The 24,723-nt window shown below is 43.6% G+C and overlaps 2 protein-coding genes across 3 annotated transcripts in view; one reads left to right on the forward strand and one right to left on the reverse strand.

Moving 5' to 3' along the window:
• The window catches only part of LOC116974633 (interleukin-5 receptor subunit alpha-like), a 160,553-nt gene extending 141,296 nt beyond the window's left edge, over positions 1–19,257 (reverse strand). Inside the window, exon 1 of one of the 2 annotated variants that reach the window (XM_033023317.1) lies at positions 18,824–19,257. In XM_033023317.1, coding sequence (XP_032879208.1) covers positions 18,824–18,909 — 86 coding nt within the window. In that variant the 5' untranslated portion in view covers positions 18,910–19,257. The remainder of the gene's footprint in view (positions 1–18,823) is intronic. The other variant, XM_033023316.1, reaches the window with a different exon arrangement.
• The window catches only part of LOC116974634 (interleukin-5 receptor subunit alpha-like), a 300,632-nt gene that overhangs the window by 172,731 nt on the left and 103,178 nt on the right, over positions 1–24,723 (forward strand). The window lies entirely within an intron of this gene.

Genomic DNA, 24,723 nt, shown 5'->3' on the forward strand with positions numbered 1-24,723 from the left:
CCTTTTTTAGGTGCTGCTGGCGCTGGCTCTCCTGTAGGCCAACGCCTATATTGTCTTTCCTCAGACATTCCTGGTGCTGGCTCTCCTGTAGGCCAACACATATATATATTGTCTTTCATGAAACATTGCGGACGCTGGCTCTCCTGTAGGCCAACGCTGCCCAGGACCTTTCCCAGGCACTCCCTGCGCTGGCTCCCCTGTAGACGAACACAGACTGTACTCCTCCTGGAGTAAATCCTGATAAATCATTTTCCCCATGAGGAATTCCAGGTTCGCGACCCGAGTAGACATAATGTCTTCCTGCGGTGGGGTAACCTCCGGGTCTGACTCTTCCGAGTCTACTGGCCGATCAGTTTTTCTTTTGGCCTTACACCCTAAAGGTGCTGTAATGGTACTTTTTCTTGCCGTTTCTATAGTCGCTGGCTTTTCTGCCACTGACTTTTTAAGGTTCTTGAGGTTTACCTGCGGTACGCCTCCCTTTGCCTTTTCCCACTTTCTCCATGATTAGACTTGTCAGAACACAGCACAAAGTCTCCCGGAAGAAAGCGACCTGAAAGCAATAGTGAAACCGCTTACCTTCAGGCTTTTTATACTCACCGCTTGGAGGGCTCTGCTCCTCCCAACACGGTCGCTGCCGCTATGCATCTGATGATATGACGCGTGTGCGCCTGGACGGGGTCTTCTTCACGTAGTCACTCACGTGACTCCGAAGTAAAATCAAACTTTCTTGGACCTCAGTGTTATATTTTTGCACTAAAATGTTGTACCCTTAATATTTTTTCTGTGCACTGTGGACAGCTTGGCTGCACTCATATATAGTCTTTTCTCTGACTGGATAGCGTACAAACAAAAGCTTTTCACTATACCTTGGTGTGCCCTAAGCTTTTCACCATACCATATGTGGTAGTTCCAGGGAAAGCGGGTTTGTCGTGCGTCAAAGATGACGGCAAGTTATACTCTCCAGAGTTTAGCAAAATCAGATGAGTTCCCACAGGAACATATGATATGCCTAAGATTGTTGACTTAGAAAAGGCACCAGGTATGTCATGAATACCTTATAAAACAGATTAATATGTTTTTTGAGGCTAATGACCGCCCTGGAACTTCTGTGTCCCTTCTTTGGGAAACATTTAAAGCATTTATACGAGGAGCATTAATCTCCTCCCAAGCATTTCATAATAAAGAGAGTCGGGCTAATCAACAGACATTGGAAATGGAAATAAGGCAATTAGAAGCTCCCCCTTCTTCGGTAGGGGGCGCTGCACTGGCAGCGCCTGTCGGCAGCGTGTCCGTCTTTTTCAACTTTTTTTTATTTTTTTAGTATGTTTAAAAGTCAGTTTTTAATGTTTCTTTGTGAGTTATGTGTGGGGGGTGGTGAGGGGGGGTAAGGGGGAAACCGTTTCGGCCGCCTCTTCTATGGAGAGGCGACTTTTTCAGGTCGCCTCCCCCGTGGCCTAACAGCATGGATCGGCGCCGACTTTCCCGGAGACGCGCCCGGAGCTTCAGCGGCGGGCACAGCGTGGACTCTCGGCGAGGAGCGGGTGAGACCTCGCTGGAGGGGAGCGCTCCGTTACGCTGGCCCGCGGCAGCCGGCAGCCTGAAGCCGCGGTCTGCAGAACTCCAGCTGGTGCGGCGTCTACAGCCCGGGATCTCACGTTGGGGACCCGGGGGAAGAAGCTTCCACCGCCGGCCCGCGGCCATCTTCTACCGCGGGCGCGGTATGGACTTAACATCACCCCAGGAGGGGAGCTTCGACCGCCGGCCCTGCAGACTGTGGTGCTTCCGGCTGCGGCACGGCAGGTACTTTAAAACTTTGACCGCCGGCCTGCGGCCTACACGAGCCTGAAGCCGCGGTCTCTGGTTGGGAAGAGCCGATCCTGGACTCACCTGAACTTTGACTTTGTCCCTTACCATCTGGACGCCCGCAGCAACGGCTGTGGAGGGTGGAGGTCCCGACCACGGGGGAAAATGGAGGAGGACTGGCCAAGCTCTGTGCCTTCCACCACAGTGATGAATGCTGTGGTGGATGTTTGTGTAAAATTTTAATGTGGTTGTGTTCTTTATTATTGTACCGCTGCTGGCAACCCAAATACCACCGACCTTGGTTGTGTGGCAATAAAATTATTTCTATTCTATTCTATTCTAGATATAGAAAACGCAGTAGCTCCATCTATGGTAAAACACAATAAAATTGCAGTACTGAAATACAAGTTAAATAAAATATACTCAGACCACGTTATGAAACTTTATCAACATATAAACCAATTAAATTTTGAATTTGGTGATAAACCACAAAAACTATTAGCACGTCAACTACGTAAAGTGGATGGGGAAAAAACAATTTATAAAATTAGATCAGACAAGGGAGAAATATTAACACTGCCCAAAGATATCAATGACAGATTTTTACAATACTATCAAAAACGTTACTCAACTAAAGTGACAGAACAATCAGCAGGAATGGAAGCAATTCTACAGAAATGTAATCTTACTGGTTTAGATCTGAAAGAGGGAGAATTATTAGGTGCTGAAATAACGGTAAAAGATATCAAAGTCAATTAGAACTTTAAAAAACGGAAAGGCCGCAGGTCCCGATGGCCTAAGTTCTGAATTTTATAAAAAAATGTATGATCTGATTTCACCACGTTTACAGACACTGTAGAAATACGCTTACACTCAACAGAAACTGCCAGAAACTTTAAATGAATCCACAATAACACTTATACCAAAAACTGATAAGAATCTTGAAGACCCTGGTTCATATAGAGCAATAGCTCTCTTAAATACCGATCAGAAAATACTAACTAAAATCCTATCTCATAGATTGAGTTTAGTGATTAACAAACTAATACACGCCGACCAAACAGGTTTTATTCCAAAACATTACTCATTTCAATTGGGAGAGAATTACTGCACATGGGTTAAACTTTTATATTCTAATCCAACAGCTAGAATATAAACAAACCAAATGTTATCAACTAAATTTAATCTTTCTAGAGGTTGTAGACAAGGATGCCCACTATCCCCATTATTATTCGCTCTTGCAATTGAACCACTAGCAGAAAGCGTTAGAGCCCATCCAGAAATACACGGGTATAATACTAAAGACACAATGAATAAAATCTCTTTATATGCGGATAATGTATTAATATATATCACAAAGCCAGAAACTAGCATTCCAAATCTATTAAATCTAATAACTCAATTTGGTCAGTTTTCGGGATATAGAATTAATTGGAATAAAAGCCAAATCATGCCAATAATGGAACTTAATTTACACACACTACAACAATCCCCTTTTAAAATAGTGAAGGAAAAATTTAAATATTTAGGAATTTATGTAAATTAAACTTCCCACCTTTACTGAATAAACTACATAAGAATATTCAGTATTGGAAAACGCTTCCCATTTCAATGTTTGGTAGAATTAATGCTATAAAAATGATATTTTTACTGCAATTACTGTACCTATTCCAATCAATTCCGATATATCTCCCAAAATTTTGTTTTAAAAAGGTCGATTCCATTTTTACAAGCTTCATCTGGGATTAAAAGAATCATAGAATAAGCAAAAAACATTTATGTAAATCAAAGACAAATGGAGGTTTAGCCTTACCAAATGTTCTGTTTTATTTTTAGGCAGTCCATATTAAAAACATGAATTTCTGGCTGGAAGAAATGGATCAGCAACCAGATTGGTTAAGGATGGAAAAGGAAGACTGTTTGCTTTTTGAAATTGGTTCGATTATGTTTGCTCCCACAAAACTGCACAAAACAACCTATATGGAAATCCCTATAATACATAGTGGTATACGAATGGAAACAATTAAACAAGGCTTTAAAATTGGATAATATATCACTCTGTTTCCCCATTGTAAACAATCCTTTATTTAAACCCTCCATATTGGATAAGGGTTTTATACAATGGAAACATTGCGGAATTAAAAAGATGCGACATCTTTATAGGAAGCACTTTTCTTTCATTTCAGGAGTTACAACAGATCTACGGTTTACACTCAAATAACTTTTTCAGATATCAACAACTTAGAGATTATGTTAAATCTAATACACAAGATTATAGGACTAGGGAACCAGAAATCCTTGATGAATGTTTGAACAAACATCCTAATACAGAAAAATTAATAGCTTATATTTATAACATCCTCTTAGATAGCGAGGTTCCATCGATGAATTATATAGACACATGGGAAAATGAATTAGGCCAACCTATAACAAAAGATATTTGGGATGAAAGTTTACAATATATACATCAATGCTCGTTAAATGCCAGACATGCTTTAATACAATTTGAAGTATTACACAGATTACATTACTCTAAAACAAAACTAAATAGAATTTCCCCACATATCTCGTCTATCTGTGATAAATGTCAGCATCTAGAGGCTAACCTAGCACATACTTTTGTAAACCGTATAAAAATCAAACATTTCTCAATTGATATTTTTAGAATAATTTCTGAAGTTATCAATACTAAATTGGATCCCGATTCAAAACTAATTATACTTGGCATATCAGAACAAAGTCTAACACTCACAACAAGCCAAAGAAACTTTCTTGACTACAGTATAATAACTGGGAATAAATGAATACTAAAATTTTGGAAAGGCCCTAAAACCCCCACAATTAAAATGTGGATTATGGAAATGTCGGAGACCCTACACCTGGAAAGAATCAGACTTGTCTTAATGGACAAACAAGAACTATTTGTTAGAATATGGTCTCCATTCATTGACTATTTGAAGGGGTAGATTGGTTCAGCAGAAGCAGAATCAATCCACAATTGATAATATTGATAATGTACGACTGATATACATGAAATGTTTATAATATGTGTTTGCTTCTAATAAAAATATTTAAAAAAAAAAAAGAATAGGCACCAGAACCTCCAGTTCTTGTATCACTACATCGACAGCACCTCCAACAGAGCAGTGCTTTCTCGATTCTGCATCGAAACCCCACTGGGTCAACTTTACACGCTCACGTTTGTAAAGTAGGGCTTTACTTCTTGGTAGGCGCAAGGAACTGCAGGAGTTGGCTTTACAAGAAAAATACACAAGGTGTTTGAGTTTAGTTTGAGTTTAGTTTATTGCCACATGAACAGTGTACAGTGCATAGATACAGCGATAAGCGTTTGTTGCGTGCTAACCGGTCAGCGGAAAGACAATACATGATTACAACCAAGCCATCCACAATGTTCAGGTACATGATAAGGGGAACAACGTGAATAGCATTTAGTGCAAGATAAAGTCCAGTAAAGTCAAAGACACCAACAGCAGGAATAACTCAGTGGGCCGGGCAGCATCTCTGGAGAACATGGATAGGGTCTCGACCCAAAACGTCACCTCTCTTTTTTCTCCAAACTTGCTGCCTGACTCTATGAGTTCCTCCAGCACTTTGTGTCTTTATTCAACTCCTGGTATTTTGACTTGGAACTGAATGCCCAAGATACTGAGCCGCAGGTTTCACCTCCACTGTTTTATTATATAGAATGGACTGACTGAAAGGAGGAAACTAAACAGGACACTAAGAGGAACCGAAATGGTCTGAAAATGATGAAAATGCATTGACTATGACGGGCAGGTGTAGTGTGCAGGTGATTAATATATATCTCCCTGGCAACTTTTTTTTAAATTAAAAAAATAAAGTTTATTTATACACAGTTGTCAGTCTGATGCAGAGCTGCATGGAGACACTAAAACTGGTCTGCAATGAGGCATAACAAATAAGTAGTTCAGTTCACTTTCAGTTTAGTTTATTGTCAAGTGTACCGGGTACATTGAAAAGCTTTTGTTGCGTGCTATCCAGTCAGTGGAAAGACAATACATGATTACAATCGAGCCATTTACAGTGTATACATACATGATAAGGGTATAATGTTTAGTGCAAGGTAAGTCAGTAACGTCCAACCAAATATAGTCCGAGGGTCACCAATGAGGTAAATAGTAGTTCAGCACTGCTCTCTAGTTGTGGTAGGATGATTCAGTTGCCTGATAATAGCTGGGAAGAAGCTGTCCCTGAATCTGGATTTGTGCGTTTTCACACTTCTATACCTTTTGCCCGATGGGAGAGGGGAGTAGAAGGAGTGGCTGGGGTGCGACTGGTCCTTGATTATACAGCTGGCCTTGTCGAGGCAGCACGAGGTATAAAAAGCAAAGAGAAGCTGCTCCTCAGAGTTTTGTGGTGGATGTCAAATATTCTTCCCCAATATTGGAAGATGAGGATCAACAATGGTTAATGCAAAATACACTTTGGTTGGATGAACCGCGAGGTCACGGTTTATTTGGAAGCGGTGGGGTTAGATGAGGCAGAGACAGAACAGGCTCTCTAAAGTACACTTTGGGGAAAAAAATGATAGGGCAAGTTATTTTCTAAATGAGGAGGAGCTGCGTTGTAATGCAACGCAAAGGGATCTAGGGGTATTAGTACATGAATCACTAAAAGTCAGTATGCAGGTGCAGCAAGCAATCAGGAAGGCCAATGGAGTTTTGGCCTTTATTGCTAGGGGGATTGAGTATAAAAACACGGAGGTCTTGCTGCAGCTGTACACGGTATTAGTGAGACCACATTTGGAATACTGTGTACAGTTCTGGGGTCCATACTTAAGAAAGGATGTACTAGCCCTGGAGGCAGTGCAGCGAAGGTTTACAAGATTAATTCCTGCAATGAGGGGATTGACATATGAGGAAAGGTTAAGTAAGCTGGGACTCTACTCTTTGGAGTTTAGGAGAATGAGAGGCGATCTCATTGAAACGTATAAGATCGTGAGGGGCCTTGATCGGGTGGATGCACCGAGGATGATCCCAATGATCGGAGAGGCTAGAACTAGGGGACATAGTTGCAGAGTGAGGGGGGGCTCTTTTAAAACTGAGATGAGGAAGAACTTCTTCACCCAGAGGGTGGTTAGTTTGTGGAATTCACTGCCCCAGGGAGCAGTGGAAGCAGAAACGTTAAATATATTTAAGTCAAAAATAGATGTTTTTTTAGCTGCCAAGGGGATAAGGGGCTACGGGGAGAGGGCAGGGATATGGACCTAGGTATGGTTAGTATAGTAGACCTGAGTGATCTCCTGGACAAGTGTCGATCGCCTGGATTGGGGTCGGAGAGGAATTTCCCGGATTTTTTTCCCGAATTGGACCTGGGTTTTTATCCGTTTTTTTGCCTCCCCCAGGAGATCACGCGGTTCTTGGGGTGGAGAGGGGTGATAGCGGTATAAAGGGGAGGGTAGTGTCTTGTGTTCTGTGTCTTGTGTCTACTGTTTGTGGGTAAGTGTGTCTGTTTAGTGTTCAGCCATGAGTGAATGGCGGTGCGGGCTCGACGGACCTGGTGGTCTACTCTCGCACCTACTTTCTATGATTCTATGATTCTACAGTAACACTAATTGCTACAAGTTGCTCCACAAGTCAGTGACACCAAATAGCAGAGCAAATCAAGCATTAGGGATTAACTCCCACAACGCAAGATTGAAAATAAAATAATTTAAGCTAAACTTGTATTGAACCAATACATCGGACACAAGGAAGTGCAAATGTTGGTTTACCAAAGAAGACACAAAATGCTGAAGTAACTAAGCGGACAAGCACCCATAGTCGGGATTGAATCTGGTTCTCCGGCGCTGCAAGCACGAAGGCAGCAACTCTACCACTGCACTACCGTTTGGACCCTGGCATGCATTTATTTATTGGGGTCAGATTTTTCTTTTTCAGTCGAACATTTAAAAAAGAACTGAACTCAAATTGCATTTTAGATAGACACAAAATCCTGGAGTAAACTCAGCGGGACAAGCAGCATCTCTGGATAGAAGTAATGGGTGACGTTACGGGTCGTGGATAGATGATGTTTCAATTCGGGACCCTTCTTCAGACGGGGTCTCCTAATTAATATGTGTCAAGTTGTGGTCAAGTATCAAAAGAGTTTGTTGTTATGAAGCAGGTTGCAGTGTGCTTTACCATTATATCCGAGCAGATCAAACCTCTGACTTTTTCCGATGAAAGGTTTTGATGGATAATTACATCCTGTTGACTCATTTATGGGAACTGCTAATGCCTATGAGGTCTTTTTGGGCAATTGCACAAGTTCTCGCATGTACAGTACTATGATTCGAAACAGCTATTTTTCCTCATTCAAAATATATAACATTGCTTGCATGACCAGCATGTATCAATTAGTCATCTGGCATCCACATTGGCAAGACTACACCATCGTAAGGATGCCAGATTTCCTCCCATGAAGACCACAAATAAACCAGAGGTATTATCATAACAACCCAAATGTTTCATCACTGAACATTTCATTCAGTCTGAAGAAGGGTCTCGACCCGGAAGGTCGCCCATTCCTTCTCTCCAGAGATGCTGCCTGTCCCGCTGAGTTACTCCAGCATTCCGTGTCTACCCTTCTGTAGATGGTTTATGCATGCAACCTATAACTGTAGCTACCTCAATACCACTAACCACGCCTACCCATATCAGTATAACTGTGAGATCCTCCCTTTGTTCCTCCCTGTTGGTTCCAGCACGTCTGAAGACTAGATGGAGTCAGTGCTGGGACGTGTGTACCATGTGCTATAATAAAAGGCTCAGTAAAGGTTACAGTGTGTTAGACTTCACTCCTTTACACCTTCCATTACTGATACTGCTTTGTAATACCAGATTTATTACATTATTTCAATGTAGTTTCTTGTCATGATTGAATCCAAGCTCATTCTCACTGGAACAATGGCTGGCAGCCTAATCATTCAACAATTATACACCAGTCCCTTAAGCCAATTTACTTTAGGCTAGTTAATGCCCGTGCACAGAAATAAATGTTTGCAGATGCATTGTGAATAGTGCGTAAAGCATATGGGGATAAAGGGGAACGCAAAATGTTGGATAGAACGAACAGGTAATGTCTCGGGTCAGGACCCTTCTTCAGACTGATCCCCAGATGAAATCTTGCCTATCTATTCCCTCCACTGATGCTTCCTGCTGAGCTAGAACATAGAACATCATGAACAGATCCTGTGGTCCACAATGTCCATCAGTTCATAAGACATGGAAGCAGAATTAGGCCATTCAGCCCATCAAGCATATTCCACCATTCAATCATGGCTGATCTATCTCTCCCTCCTACCCCATTCACTGTCTTCTCTCCATGACTCTTGACACTCTTACTAATCAATACCCACCTTAAAAATACCCAAAGACGTGGCCTCCACAGCCGTTCCTGGCATTGAATTCCATGGATTCACCACCCTCTAGCTGAAGAAATTGCTCCTCATCTACTTTCTAAAGGTACGTCCTTTTATTCTGAGACTGTGCCCTCTGGTCCTAGACTCTCCCACTAGTAGAAACATCCTCTGCACATCCACTCGATCCAGGCCTTTCACTATTCGGTAGGTTTCAATGAGGTTCTCCCTCACCGTTCGAAACTCCAGCAAGTACAGGCCCAGCGCCATCAAACGCTCAATGTCTGTACTAAATATTATGCCAAGACCAAGTCTTATCTGCCTGTAGATTGTCCTTCCACCACAACCCTCTTTCTTCTATCAGTGAGTCAGTTCTGAATCCATATGACCAAGTCTCTATTAATCCCATGCATCTTATTCTACTGGATCAGCCTACCATAGGGGTTTACTAAAATCCATGCAGACAACATCTACCACCCTACCCTCATCGATCACATTCAGCACCTCCTCAAAAAAATCAATCAAGTTAGTTAGACACGACCTGCCACGTACAAAGCCATGCTGACTGTCCCTGATTAACCCATTCTCTTCCAAATGAGAATAAATCCTATCTTGAAGAATCCTATCCTGTAGCTTCCCTACCACTGAGATGAGGCTCACCGGATTCCCTGGATTATATCGACTTCACGTCTTAAACAATGGAACAACATTAGCTACTATCCAGCCCTCTGAGACCTCGCCTGTGGCCGGAGAGTTACTCCAGCACCAAAGATAGACACAAAATGCTGAAGTCTTCTTCTTGCGTTTGAGGCAGCAGAGGTTATGTAACGCCCTCCAGGCGCTGTAGCCAGTTCAATGTGCTCTTGTCGAGGGCCGTGAGGTCTACCCCTCCACCAGGGGGATGGAGGACAGTGCAGTCGAAAATGATGTGCTGCTGCTGTGCTGTTTGCTGGTCTGCTCCACACACGCAGGCTGCTGATGAACGCAGGCAGGTTCTGGGCCAGTTCTGGGCCACCCATTCCTTGCGGGGCAGGTCCGGGCCGGGAGGGGCTATGATGTTATCAGCAAACCTTTTACACATCAGACATAGTGCCAAACATATGACATTATTTTCATAATTATCAGATTACAGATTATCAGATTATCAGCAACTCACTGCATAAATGCCACATACTACCTTTTATTGATCTTGTGCAATGACTTACTTGCTAATTCTCAAAGCTGAGGCTCTATAAGACATTGGTCAGGTTGCATTTGGTGTATTGTGAGCAATTTTGTGCCCCGTATCTGAGGAAGGGTGTGCTGGCGCTGGAGAGGGTCCAGCGAAGATTTACAAGAATGATCCCAGGAATGAGTGGGTTAACATATGATGAGCGTTTGACAGCACTGGGAGTGACAGAACTCGCTGGAGCTTAGAAGGTTGTGGGGGGGGGGGGGGGGGGGGGGTGCCTCATTTAAACTTACAAAATAATGAAAGACATAGATAGAGTGGATGTGGAGAGGATGTTTCCACTGGTGGGAGAGTCTAGGACCAGAGGACACAGTCTCAGAATTAAAGGGCGCTCTTTTATAAAGGAAGTGAGGAGGAACTTCTTTCGTCAGCTGGTAGTTAATCTGTGGAACTCATCAGCCAAATCAGTGGATATTTTTATGGCAGAGATAGACAAATTCTTGATTAGAACGGGTGTCAGGGGTTGTGCGGAGAAGGCAGGAAAATGGGATTAGGTGGCAGAGATCAGCCATGATTGAATGGCGGAGTAGCCTTGATGGGTCGAATGGCCTAATTATACTCGTATAACTTATGAACTTGTCAACTTGTCTCTGGAAGAGCATCTATATTACTAAAAGTCTGTTCTTGACCGGTTTTGGCCATCTGTGCTGCGATTTTTGAGAGAACGCCGCCACCTACGGCCGTCATTTCTGGCCACCTTGCTCAGAGCCCCCCTCCGCCGCATGTGTGACGAGGATTTTTCCCGTCGATTAAAAATGACAGAGATATTAATGTTTTTACAAAATTCCCCATTCTCTCTGCTGCCCCCGCTGGCGGCAGGGGGGAAGAACTATAAAACAAGGAAGTGGTGTGACACACAGTCTCTTCAAGATGGAGGAAGGCAGAGGGTCACGTTTCTCTGAGCTGTGAATAACACTGAACACATATCTACTCAAATGTAAGTGCCCTTAGTGGTTCAAAAATGCTTGCAAAAAAGTATCTATTGGTTCTAAAGCTTGCAAAAAAAGTGTCTTTTGGATCTAAACCTTGCAAAAATATGTCTATTGGTTCTAAAGCTTGCAAAAAAATGTCTATTGGTTCTAAAGGTTGCAAAAAAATGTCTATTGGTTCTAAAGCTTGCAAAAAATGCCTATTGGTTCTAAAGCTTGCAAAAAAATGTCTATTGGTTCTAAAGCTTGCAAAAAAATGGCTATTGGGTTTAAAGCTTGCAAAAAAATGTTTATTGGTTCTAAAGCTTGCAAAAAATGTCTATCGGTTCTAAAGCTTGCAAAAAAATGTCTATTGGTTCTAAAGCTTGCAAAAAAATGTCTATTGGTTCTAAAGCTTGCAAAAAATGTCTATTGGTTCTAAAGCTTGCAAAACATGTCTATTGGTTCTAAAGCTTGCGCAAAACATGTCTATTGGTTCTAAAGCTTGCAAAAAAACGTCTATTCGTTCTAAAGCTTGCAAAAAATGTCTATTGGTTCTAAAGCTTGCAAAAAAATGTCTATTGGTTCTAAAGCTTGCAAAAAAATGTATATTGGTTCTAAAATGGTTCATACATGGGAGATGCCAGAGAGTAATGGTGGATGGTTGTTTGTCAGGTTGGAGGCCAGTGACTAGTGGGGTGCCACAGGGATCTGTGTTGGGTCCACTGTTGTTTGTCATGTACATCAATGATCTGGATGATGGTGTGGTAAATTGGATTAGTAAGTATGCAGATGATACTAAGATAGGTGGGGTTGTGGATAATGAAGTAGATTTTCAAAGTCTACAGAGAGATTTATGCCTGTTGGAAGAGTGGGCTGAAAGATGGCAGATGGAGTTTAATGATGCAAACGATGGCTTGGGTGTGGCTTGAAGTTGAAAGGCACTACTTACTGCAAATGGTGGCTTGGGTGTGGCTTGAAGTTGAAAGGCACTACTTACTGCAAATGGTGGCGTGGGTGTGGCTTGAAGTTGAAAGGCACTACTTACTGCAAATGGTGGCTTGGGTGTGGCTTGAAGTTGAAAGGCACTACTTACTGCAAATGGTGGCTTGGGTGTGGCTTGAAGTTGAAAGGCACTACTTACTGCAAATGGTGGCTTGGGAGCTTTGGCTTGAAGTTGAAAGGCACTATTACTGCAAATGGTGGCTTGGTTGCTTTGGCTTGAAGTTGAAAGGCACTACTTACTGCAAATGGTGGCTTGGTTGCTTTGGCTTGAAGTTGAAAGGCACTACTTACTGCAAATGGTGGCTTGGGTGTGGCTTGAAGTTGAAAGGCACCACTTACTGCAAATGGTGGCATGAAGTTGAAAGGCACTATTACTGCAAATGGTGGATTGGTTGCTTTGGCTTGAAGTTGAAAGGCACTATTACTGCAAATGGTGGCTTGGTTGCTTTGGCTTGAAGTTGAAAAGCACTACTTACTGCAAATGGTGGCTTGGGAGCTTTGGCTTGAAGTTGAAAGGCACTACTTACTGCAAATGGTGGCTTGGTTGCTTTGGCTTGAAGTTGAAAGGCACTACTTACTGCAAATGGTGACTTGGGTGTGGCTTGAAGTTGAATGACACCACTTACTGCAAATGGTGGCATGAAGTTGAAAAGCACTACTTACTGCAAATGGTGGATTGGTTGCTTTGGCTTGAAGTTGAAAGGCACTATAACTGCAAATGGTGGCGGGAGCTTTGACTTGAAGTTGAAAGGTACTACTTACTGCAAATTGTGGCTTGAAGTTGAAAGGCACTACCTGCAAATGATGGCTTGGGTGTGGCTTGAAGTTGAAAGGCACTACTTACTGCAAATGGGGGGCTTGGGTGCATTGGCTTGAAGTTGAAAGGCACTACTTACTGCAAATGGTGGCTTGAAGTTGAAAGGCACTACTTACTGCAAATGGTGGCTTGGGTGCTTTGGCTTGCAGTTGAAAGGCACTACTTACTGCAAATTGTGGCTTCGGTGCAATGGCTTGAAGTTGAAAGGCACTACTTACTGCAAATGGTGGCATGAAGTTGAAAGGCACTACTTACTGCAAATGGAGGCTTGGGAGCTTTGGCTTGAAGTTGAAAGGCACTATTAATGCGAATGGTGGCTTGGTTGCTTTGGCTTGGAGTTGAAAGGCACTACTTACTGCAATTGGTGGCTTGGGTGTGGCTTGAAGTTGAAAGGCACTACTTACTGCAGATGGTGGCTTGGGTGCAATAGCTTGAAGTTAAAATGCATTACTTACTGCAAATGGGGGCGTGGGTGCATTGGCTTGAAGTTGAAAGGCACTACTTACTGCAAATTGTGGCTTGAAGGTGAAAGGCACTACTTACTGCAAATGGTGGCTTGGGAGCATTGGCTTGAAGTTGAAAGGCACTACTTACTGCAAATGGTACTTGGGAGCTTTGGCTTGAAGCAGAAAAGGCACTACTTACTGCAAATGGTGGCATGAGGTTGACAGGCACTACTTACTGCAAATGGTGGCTTGGGTGCATTGGCTTGAAGTTGAAAGGCACTACATACTGCAAATGGTGGCGGGTGCATTGGCTTGAAGTTGAAAGGCACTATTTACTGATAATGGTAGCATGAAGTTGAAAGGCACTACTTACTGCAAATGGTGGCTCGGTTGCTTTGACTTGAAGTTGAAAGGCACCTCTTACTGCTAATGGTGGCTTGGGTGTGGCTTGGGTGTGGTTTGAAGTTGAAAGCCACTACTTACTGCAAATGGTGGCGTGGGTGCATTGGCTTGAAGTTGAAAGGCGCAGAGAATTCTTCCCATCAATGAAACATAAAAGTGTTATTAGTTTAAAAAAAAATGTTTAGTATCTCTCTCCTGTCAATCACTCCATGAAAGCCACACCTTTCCGGAGGGGGGGGGGGGGGAGTGGTTATAAAACCCGGAAATGTGGGTGTGGCTCAGTCTCTGCAAGATGGAGGAGGGAGAGGTCACGACTCGCTGTCTTTAGTGGCTTTGCACCCTACTTCAAATGGTATGAAACTGCACTTGAATTTGGTGGTCTTGCACCCTGCTAGAAGTGGTAAGAAACTGCACTTGAATTTGGTGGCCTTATACCCTGCTTGAAATAGAATTTCAAGGATTAGCCGTGAGTCATCTACCAGCCCACCAGCCGTGAGTGAGTGAGTTGCCAGCACAACAGGCTTGATTGACTGAGACGCCAGCCCAAGAATCCATTTGGCGTACAATTTGCATACTAGCCTTCTGGAAACCAGTCCCTTCAGCCCACAACACCCATACTAGCGCTCCAGAAAGCCCCCCCCCCCAACCTGCCACCATTATTAGAATTGGTGGAGAGGTGGAATATTGCGTTGGATGACCAGCCCTCCTGTGTGATGCTGGGACCCAACGGGTCCCACTTAGTCTGGTAATATACATAATGACATAATGTACATATTGCGTACAGTTTTGGTCTCCAAATCTGAGGAAGGACATTATATAGCAATGTTACAAAATTTTGAGATTTTAAAAATCAAGTCTGTAATTTATCCCATCAGATAAAGCATATAAATAAGTTTAATTTGACACCTAATTCACTTTCATATCTCAAGTATTTAAAAAGTTATGGCCATTTTCATACTAGGAAATGAGCATCTTGTTCCCTATTGATTTTCTATGGACATAACAAAAAAGCTGTGATCGTGAACAGTCAAAAGCCCATAACTTTCTTAAAAATTAAGAGAACTGAATGAAATTTTCAGTTATCATAGATTGAAGCATTCTGAAACAAATATAAAATAATCTTACTTGGATGACCTGAAATTAAAGCATATAATTAGTTAGTTGCCTAATTGTAGCTAATTTCAGACTTCAATTACTAGATCTAAACATCTATCCATTTCTTAATAAATGATTAACATTTTTAAATAGCCTAAATGTCCAAATAATATTCACAAATAATTCACAATAAAACATGATTTTTAAATCTCATTTACATTAATTTATAGGCCAAATGGAAGGAATTTAGTGTTCAATTGCTGTAAATAAAAGCCCATTTAAATCAGCTTTCCAGTGGGTCCCTGTGAACGCGCTGGTTTAGAACGTTCACATTGCGGTAGATTTGTGCCCAGAAAAATACTGCGGGATATAATGGGCCCAAAATGAGCTACTCGCAATATTAAACTTTGTATAAAGGGATCTTTAGAAGCCCTTTTTAATGTAAAAATATACAGCCTACCTTCAGCTATCTGCTTTATGAGACGCTGCGGTTGCTGGCGGTCGCGGGTTTAGAGGTTGATTTTTAAACTACTATAACTATTATACGAGGCCTTTAAAACTAATAATAGCCTTTGCGATGGGGTCTTCCAGCGATTTTTCGTTAATAATTAACTAGGCTGAACATCTTCGATTTGAACAGCCTAGAGAAAATCGCGTTTTAAACCCGCCCCCTCTAAACGGCGCCAAAATCGCGCACACCCGCAGCGGCAGATTTTCAACGACGCTTCAGGTAGGCTTTGCAACATACCTACATTATAGCCATAGAGGGAGTGCAGAGAAGGTTCACCAGACTGATTCCTGGGATGTCTGGGATGTCAGGACTTTCATATGAAGAAAGACTGGATAGACTTGGCTTATACTCGCTAGAATTTAGGAGATTGAGAGGGGATCTTATAGAAACGTACAAAATTCTTATGGGGTTGGACAGGCTAGATGCAGGAAGATTATTCCCGATGTTGGGGAAGTCCAGGACAAGGGGTCACAGCTTAAGGATAAGGGGGAAATCCTTTAGGACCGAGATGAGAAGAAACTTTTTCACACAGAGAGTGGTGAATCTCTGGAACTCTCTGCCACAGAGGGTAGATGAGGCCAGTTCATTGGCTATATTTAAGAGGGAGTTAGATGTGGCCCTTGTGGCTAAAGGGATCAGGGGGTATGGAGAGAAGGCAGGTACGGGATACTGAGTTGGATGATCAGCCATGATCATATTGAATGGCGGTGCAGGCTCGATGGCCCGAATGGCCTACTCCTGCACCTATTTTCTATGTATCTATGTATCTAACATAATGCCTGGTATACCTGATACGCTATGCCTGATATACCTAACTAATTCCTGAAACATGACACAAAACAATCACGATAAGCCCAACCAGAGTCCGTTGAAAGATCCATCCATAAGTGGAAACTCCTTGTGTCATTCATATCTCTGTATTGGAACATATTAATACAGCGCAGGAAAAGGCCCCTTCGGCCCACAATGCCTGTGCCGAAGGGGGCGGGTGGGGATGGGGAGTGGGTGGGGAAGGAGGGTGGAGGGGGTGTGGGGATCGGGGTGGGAAAGGGGGAGGTGTGGGCGTAGGGGGGTGTGGGTAGGGGGTGTGGGGGAAGGGGGGGAAGGGGTGGTGTGGGGGGGAGGAGGAAGGGGGTGTGGGAAAGGGAGATGGTCACAGCAGAAGCAACACGCACTATGCTTACTTCGCACCTTCAGCTTTCGGCTTCAAGCACAGCTCCTGATCCCACTCCGTCTTCACTCAGAGGCTCTCTGCCCGCATGCTGCTCACGGACTCAGACCCGCTGACAGGGCTTTATTCTCCGTGGGTGCCAGAAGTGGCGTTACTTTCATGGTGACTGACAGGCGAGTAGACCAATCTGCTGATCTCACCATTTTTTAAACTTACATAACTTTTCTAATATTTCACCGATCAGAACAAAGCTTGGTGCGTTTGGAGTGGAGGAGAACGGTGAGTAACGTGGCGGAAAATCCAAGCGATATACGATGCCGATTTTGCGCAAATTTAAAAAATCGCAAACTGGAAGTGGTCAAGATGAGAGTTTTAGTAATAGTATAGATTATCATATCTGCCTCCACTACCTTCCCTGGGAACACATTCCATACACACACTACTCTGTGTAAAAAAAACTTGCCCTACACATCCTCTTTAAACTTTGTCCCTCTTACCTTAAAGGAGCACCCTCTAGTCTTTGAATTTTTCATCCTGGTAACTTTCAACCCTATCCATACATCTCTATTTTATATACTTCTAACAGGTCTCCCTGCAGCATATGAGGCTACAGAGAAAATAACCCAAGTTTTCCCTACCTCTCCTTTAGCTAATATCTTCTAATCTAGACATTACTGAGGGCCAAAAACAAGGAACTGCAGATGCTGGTTTAGAAAAATAGACACTAAATACTGGAGTAACTCAACAGGTCAGGCAAAAATGTATAGGAAGGAAATGCAGATGTGGTTTATAACGAAGATAGTCACAAAATGCTGGAACCATCTCTGGAGAATAGGAGATGTTTCAGATTTCAACCCTATTAGAGATGGATCAGACTGAACAAGGGTTCTAATCTGAAACGTCACCTATGCATGTTCTCCAGATATGCTGTCTGATCCGCTGAGGTACTCCAGCACTTAGAGTGTTTTTTAAATTTCATATGGTGTGTTGACCCACTGGTTACCTGCACGGTTACGGTCAGTAGTCAGTGCACTCGCACACCCAGATGTTAGTGTGGCCACCACCTCTCTTAATCCATCACCATTTTGATAACAATCTGTGCGCTGCCGTGGCCACCACAGTAGGTAAGTAATAAGTAGAAAAAGCCAGAAACGTCACCCATCCATGTTTTTCAGAGATGCCGAGTTACTTCAGCACTTTTGCATAACTAACTCAAACCTTGTGAATAATTCCTACGTCAGTTTTCCAGCTTAATTACACTTCCTATAGCTAGGTGGCCAGAACCACAATACTCCAAAAACCCGAAACGTCACTGATTCATTTTCCCCCAGTGTGAATCTGCCTGTCCTGCAGTTACTCCAACATTTTGTCTATCTTCGGTGTAAACCAGCATCTGCAGTCCCTTTCTACACAATACTCCAAGTGTGGTCTCACTAACCTTTGCACAGTTGTAACAAGACGTTGCAACTCTTCCATCCCATCCCCATCCATGTCTGAAGATTGCTTCCATTCCAATGCGTTAAACGTTTCCACACTAACCTCTTTTGCGCCCAGATTGGCGAAGCTACCCGCGAAATAAACGCTGTCTGTCCAGAACTCAACCGGGGAAGGTCCCCTTTTGGAAAAGGAAGGGTTCGCTGTCTGACCTGCCGAGTCCATCCAGGATTTGTTGTTCCATTCACCTTGTTCCTTAATCCTCCCGCTGTTACAGGAGGCTGCTCCGCCTGAGATTTTATTTTGTGCTTCGATCTCAACCGAGGAGCGAATGCCGGACAATCCACTAACTGTCACCTCTCTGGAGTGATGAACCAGTTTGCTTGCCAGCGCTCTTAGTGTAAACTCCGGAACAGTGGCCAGAATAAGGGTCAGCTCTTCTGCTTGGAAGGATTGGATTAAAACTACAGTGAATCCCGCCAGTGAACGTTCACTCTGACACAAACCCGAGTATTGATTATTCCAGACAGCAGCCAGCACAAAATTTAACAGGGAATGAGAAATGAACTTGCATGAAAATTAATCCAGTAAGCTTTCAGATCAGTAATATTCTACTTACCCGGGAGGGAGGGCTTCGCGTGTGTAGATGGAGCTCTGCACGGTATCTGAGTCTAAGTTGTGAGGGCACGCTCTTATATTTGACATTAGCCCGTCTTACTCCACCCATTCTTACTCAACCCATTCCCTCCGCCAAAGTAATCCGTACCTTTCAGCGCGGTTTTGGCGCCGCCGGTTCCGCAACACTGTTACGGCGCGTCCGTTAGGCGCCTCGAATCTTTTGCTAATTCATCTAATTCAATAAAAGCTGTTGAATTTATAACTTTTTTAAAATAATTTATAACTATTTTTTAAAAGAACTAACTTTTTTTAACCAATTTTTAATCAAGCTGCTGGGCAAGGTAACCCTTCAGAGATTGGAGGAGTTTCGGGAAATGCTGCCCTTCGAGTCGCTTGTGAGTGTCAAATGTTGGCAGCTTGGCCTCTTCCCCCACCCCTGCCTGGCAGTGATGTGTAGAGTCTGTCCGTAGGGGAGTGAGCAGAGCCTTGATTGAAACATCTTGCTCTCTTACCTCCCCTTCTTTAACACTCAAATCCCACTCACCCACTCCCTCTCGACTGTGTTCTTCCCTGTCTCTCACTGTCTCTGCTTTCCCCCTCTGCTCCTTCCCCCCTCTGCTCCTTCCCCCCTCTGCTCCTTCCCCCCTCTGCTCCTTTCCCTGTGTTCACATAGAAAATAGGTGCAGTAGGCCATTCGGCCCTTCGAGCATGCACCGCCATTCAATATGATCATGGCTGATCATCCAACTCAGTATCCTGTACCTGCCTTCTCTCCATACACCCTGATCCCTTTAGCCACAAGGGCCACATCTAACTCCCTCTTAAATATAGCCAATGAACTGGCCTCAACTACCTTCGGTGGCAGAGAATTCCAGAGATTCACCACTCTCTGTGTGAATTTTTTTTCCCTCATCTCGATCCTAAAAGATTTCCCCCTTATCCTTAAACTGTGACCCCTTGTTCTGGACTTCCCCAACATCGGGAACAATCTTCCTGCATCTAGCCTGTCCAACCCCTTAAGAATTTTATAAGTTTCTATAAGATCCCCCCTCAACCTTCTAAATTCTAGCGAGTACAAGCGGAGTCTATCCAGTCTTTCTTCATAAGACAGTCCTGACATCCCAGGAATCAGTCTAGTGAACCTTCTCTGTACTCCCTCTATGGCAAGAATGTCCTTCCTCAGATTTGGAGACCAAAACTGTACGCAATAATCCAGTTGTGGTCTCACCAAGACCCTGTACAACTGCAGTAGAACCTCCCTGCTCCTATACTCAAATCCTTTTGCTATGAATGCTAACATACCATTCGGTTTCTTCACTGCCTGCTGCACCTGCATGCCTACTTTTAATGACTGGTGTACCATAACACCCAGGTCACGTTGCATCTCCCCTTTTCCTAATCGGCCACCATTCAGATAATAGTCTACTTTCCTGTTTTTGCCACCAAAGTGGATAACCTCACATTTATCCACATTATACTGCATCTGCCATGCATTTGCCCACTCACCCAGCCTATCCAAGTCACCTTGCAGCCTCCGAGCATCCTCCTTTCAGCTAACACTACCCCCCAGCTTCGTGTCATCCGCAAACTTGGAGATGTTGCATTCAATTCCCTCGTCCAAATCATTAATATATATTGTAAATAGCTGGGGTCCCAGCACTGAGCCTTGCGGTACCCCACTAGTCACTGCCTGCCATTGTGAAAAGGACCCGTTTACTCCCACTCTTTGCTTCCTGTCTGCCAGCCAGTTCTCTATCTACATCAATACTGAACCCCCAATACCATGTGCTTTAAGTTTGTATACTAATCTTTTATGTGGGACCTTGTCGAAAGCCTTCTGAAAGTCCAGATATAACACATCCACTGATTCTCCTTTATCCACTCTACTAGTTACATCCTCGAAAAATTCTATAAGATTCGTCAGACATGATTTACCTTTCATAAATCCATGCTGACTTTGTCCAATGATTTCACCACTTACCAAATGTGCTGCTATCCCATCTTTAATAACTGATTCTAGCAGTTTCCCCACTACCGACGTTAGACTAACTGGTCTGGAATTCCCCGTTTTCTCTCTCCCTCCCTTTTTAAATAGTGGGGTTACATTAGCTACCCTCCAATCCTCAGGAACTACTCCAGAATCTAAAGAGTTTTGAAAAATTATCACTAATGCATTTCTGGGGCTACTTCCTTAAGTACTCTGGGATGCAGCCTATCTGGCCCTGGGGATTTATCGGCCTTTAATCCATTCACTTTACCTAACACCACTTCCCGGCTAACCTGGATTTCACTCAGTTCCTCCATCTCATTTGACCACCGGTCTCCTGCTATTTCCGGCAGATCATTTATGTCTTGCTTAGTGAAGACAGAATCAAAGTAGTTATTCAAATGGTCTGCCATGTCCTTTCACCCCATGATCAATTCATCTGTTTCAGACTGCAAGGGACCTACATTTGTTTTAACTAATCTTTTTCTCTTCACATATCTATAAAATCTTTTGCAGTCAGTTTTTATGTTCCCTGCCAGTTTTCTTTCATAATCTATTTTCCCTTTCCTAATTAAGCCCTTTGTCCTCCTCTGCTGGACTCTGAATTTCTCCCAGTCCTCTGGTTGGCTGCTTTTTCTGGCTAATTTGTATGCTTCATCTTTTGTTTGGATACTATCCCTGATGTCCCTTGTTATCCACAGATGCACTACCTTCCCTGATTTATTCTTTTGCCAACCTGGGATGAACAATTGTTGTAGCTCATCCATGCAGTCTTTAAATGCCTTCCATTGCATATCCACTGTCAACCCTTTAAGAATCAATTGCCTGTCTATCTTGGCCCAATTCACGTCTCATACCTTCAAAGTGATCTTTCTTTATGTTCAGGACCCTTGTTTCTGAATTAACAATGTCACTCTCCATCCTAATGAAGAACTCAACCATATTATGGTCACTCTTGCCCAAGGGGCCACGCACAACAAGACTGCTAACTAACCCTTCCTCATTACTCAATACCCAGTCTAGAATAGCCTGCTGTCTCATTGGTTCCTCTACATGTTGGTTTAGAAAACTATCCCACATACATTCCAATAAATCCTCTTCCACAGCACCCTTGCCAATTTGATTCACCCAATCTATATGTAGATTGAAGTCACCCATTATAACTGTCATGGTCTCCTCTACATAGGAGAAACCAAACTGGCGTTGGGTTCCTACTTTGGGGAGCATCTGTGTTCGATCCATGGGGAACTCCTGAGCTTCATGTTATCTCATTCTGACTCTTGGATGTGGGAGTGACCGAACAGTCTGTGACTTCCTGCACTGTTGCAATGAGGCTCAAAGCAATTTTGAGGAATGGCATCTCACCTTCCATTTGGGCTCATGGCAGTCCTTTGGGCTTGAACTGAATTCAATAATCTTGGGTAACTTGATTCCTCTGTTAGTATCAGTTGTCCATTTGTGAAATTTGGGTTGGCTTGTTTTTAAAAATCTCTATCCAAAAGTGGAGGGCATGTCCATGCTGACTTGCCAGACATGTCTTGTCTGAACAGTGTCTCCTTGGCCAGATAACTTTGTGCGTAATCGTACCTTTCGGCGCCAAAATGAACTAGGTGGTAAGCATTAACTATGGGCGGCACCGAAACGGAGGCGCCGAAACAGAGGCGCCGGAACGTCTGCGCCGAAAAGTACCCGACCCCCCAACGGAATCGTACCAATGTGGAAGGAAACCAGAGCACTCGGAAGAAACCCACATGTTCACAGGAAGAACATGCAAACTCTGCACGGATAGTACCTGAGGTCAGGATCGAACCTGGGCCTCTGGTGCTGTGAGGCAGCAGCTCTACCAGCTGTGCTGCACAGTTTTAATCTCTTCTAAAGAGGTGAGTTGAGCCAGAATGACTGGATTTGTAAACTGGCATTAATTAATAAATAGCTGATTGAAAGAGTAATTCAAAAACAATGAATAGCATCATTCTTGGATGAGAGGCAAGAGGAAATATCCTTCTGCTGAGCAGTTAATGGCAGAAAAAAATACCATGGTCAACTTGGAAAGTTTGTAGGTAATGACATAATCTTCAGTTCCAATTGTAACTCCTCATCAAATGAAGAATTCCACAACTGCCTCCACAACTTGCACTGTTTTCTATGGTTGATGAACAGATTGAGCGGGAGACTTGACGGAACTAGATGAAATTATGAGGCATAGAGAGGGTAGAAGCAAAAAGGTACAAAGCGCTGGAGTAACTCAGGGGGTCAGGCAGCATCCCTCGAGAACATGGATAAGATGACGTTTCGAGTTGGGATCCTCCAGAACAGTCAGCCAGAACCATTTTTTCCCAGGGTGGAAATGTCAAAAATTAGAGGTCATAGCTTTAAGATGAGAGAGACAAAGTAACTTCATCCCTTCCCACCCAAACCACCCCCTCCCCTGACACTTTCACTTGCAACCACAGGAAATGCTACACTTGTCATTTTAATTCCCCCTCGACTCCATCCAAGGACCCAAGCAGTCTTTCCAGGTGAGGCAGAGGTTCACCTGCACCTCCTCCAACCTCATCTATTGCATCCACTGTTCCAGGTGTCGACTGCTCCACATCGGCGAGACCAATGGCAGGCTTGTCGATTGCTTCGCCTAACAGTTCGCAATAACCAACCTGATCTCCTGGTGGCTCAACACTTCAACTCCCCCTCCCATTCCGAATCTGACCTTTCTGTCCTGGGCCTCCTCCATGGCCAGAGTGAGACCCACCGCAAATTAGAGGAGCAGCACCTCATATTTCGCTTGGCTAGTTTACACACCAGCGGTATGAACATTGACTTCTCCAATTTCAGGTAGCCCTTGCTTTCACCCTTCTTCCCAGCTCTCCCACAGCCCACTGTCTCCGCTTCTTCCTTTCTTTTTCCCGACCCCCCCACCCCCACATCAGTCGGAAGAAGGCTCTCGACCCGAAATGTTGCCTATTCCTTCGCTCCATAGATGCTGCCTCACCCGCTGAGTTTCTCCAGCATTTTTGTCTACCTAAGATTATAGGAGATGGGTGGAGTAAAGTTTTTTATACAGAGAGTGGTGGGTGACAGAAAGATGTGGTGGTGGAGGCAGATACGATCGTGGCATTTGAAGGGTGGCACATTGGCCTGTGGGTTTTCTACAGGTGCTCTGGTTTCCACCCACACTACAAAGACTTGCAGGTTTGTAGGTTTATTGGCTTCTGTAAATTGTCCCTAGTCTGGGTCTGGATGTAGTACGCTGAAAAGCTCTAGGTAGAGCAGCACTCAGCACTGGAAGTTGGACAATTTTATGCTGGACTATTTTCTTTTACATTTTATCAAGCCAATTAATCAAACCAATTAACCTACAAACTTGTACGTCTTTGGAGTGTGGGAGGAAACCAAAGATATCGCAGAAAAGCCTCGCAGATCACGGGGAGAACGTACAAACTCCATACAGACAGCACCCATGGTCGGGATCGAACCCAGGTCTCTGGCGCCGCATTTTGCTGCGAGGCAGCAACTCTGCTGCTGTGCCACCGTGTCTTCTTGCGTAGGGTAGTGCTAGTGCATGGGGTAATCGCTGGTCGGTGTGGTCTCGGTGGGCCGAAGGGCCTATTTCCATGCTAAAGTGTATCTCTAAATACTAAAGTCTAAAGTATTTAACAAGCAGGAGGAATAACTGAGTCTGAAACTTTCTAGCAACAAACACCTTTTCTCCCATTGTCTTTCTACCATAAGTTTCTAAAACAAAAGGTTTTGTAGAAATGCATCTCTCACATTGTAACAGAATTAACTGTGTTCTCTGCTGAATAGAACCAGCACTAATTTGTCGCTCATGACATTTAAGAGGCTTTTATGGACATGCAGGGAATGGAGGGATATGGATCACATGCGGGCAGAGGAGATTAGTTTAACTTGGCATC

The sequence above is a fragment of the Amblyraja radiata genome, chromosome 6 (genome assembly GCF_010909765.2).
Source record: "Amblyraja radiata isolate CabotCenter1 chromosome 6, sAmbRad1.1.pri, whole genome shotgun sequence".
NCBI lineage: Eukaryota > Metazoa > Chordata > Chondrichthyes > Rajiformes > Rajidae > Amblyraja > Amblyraja radiata.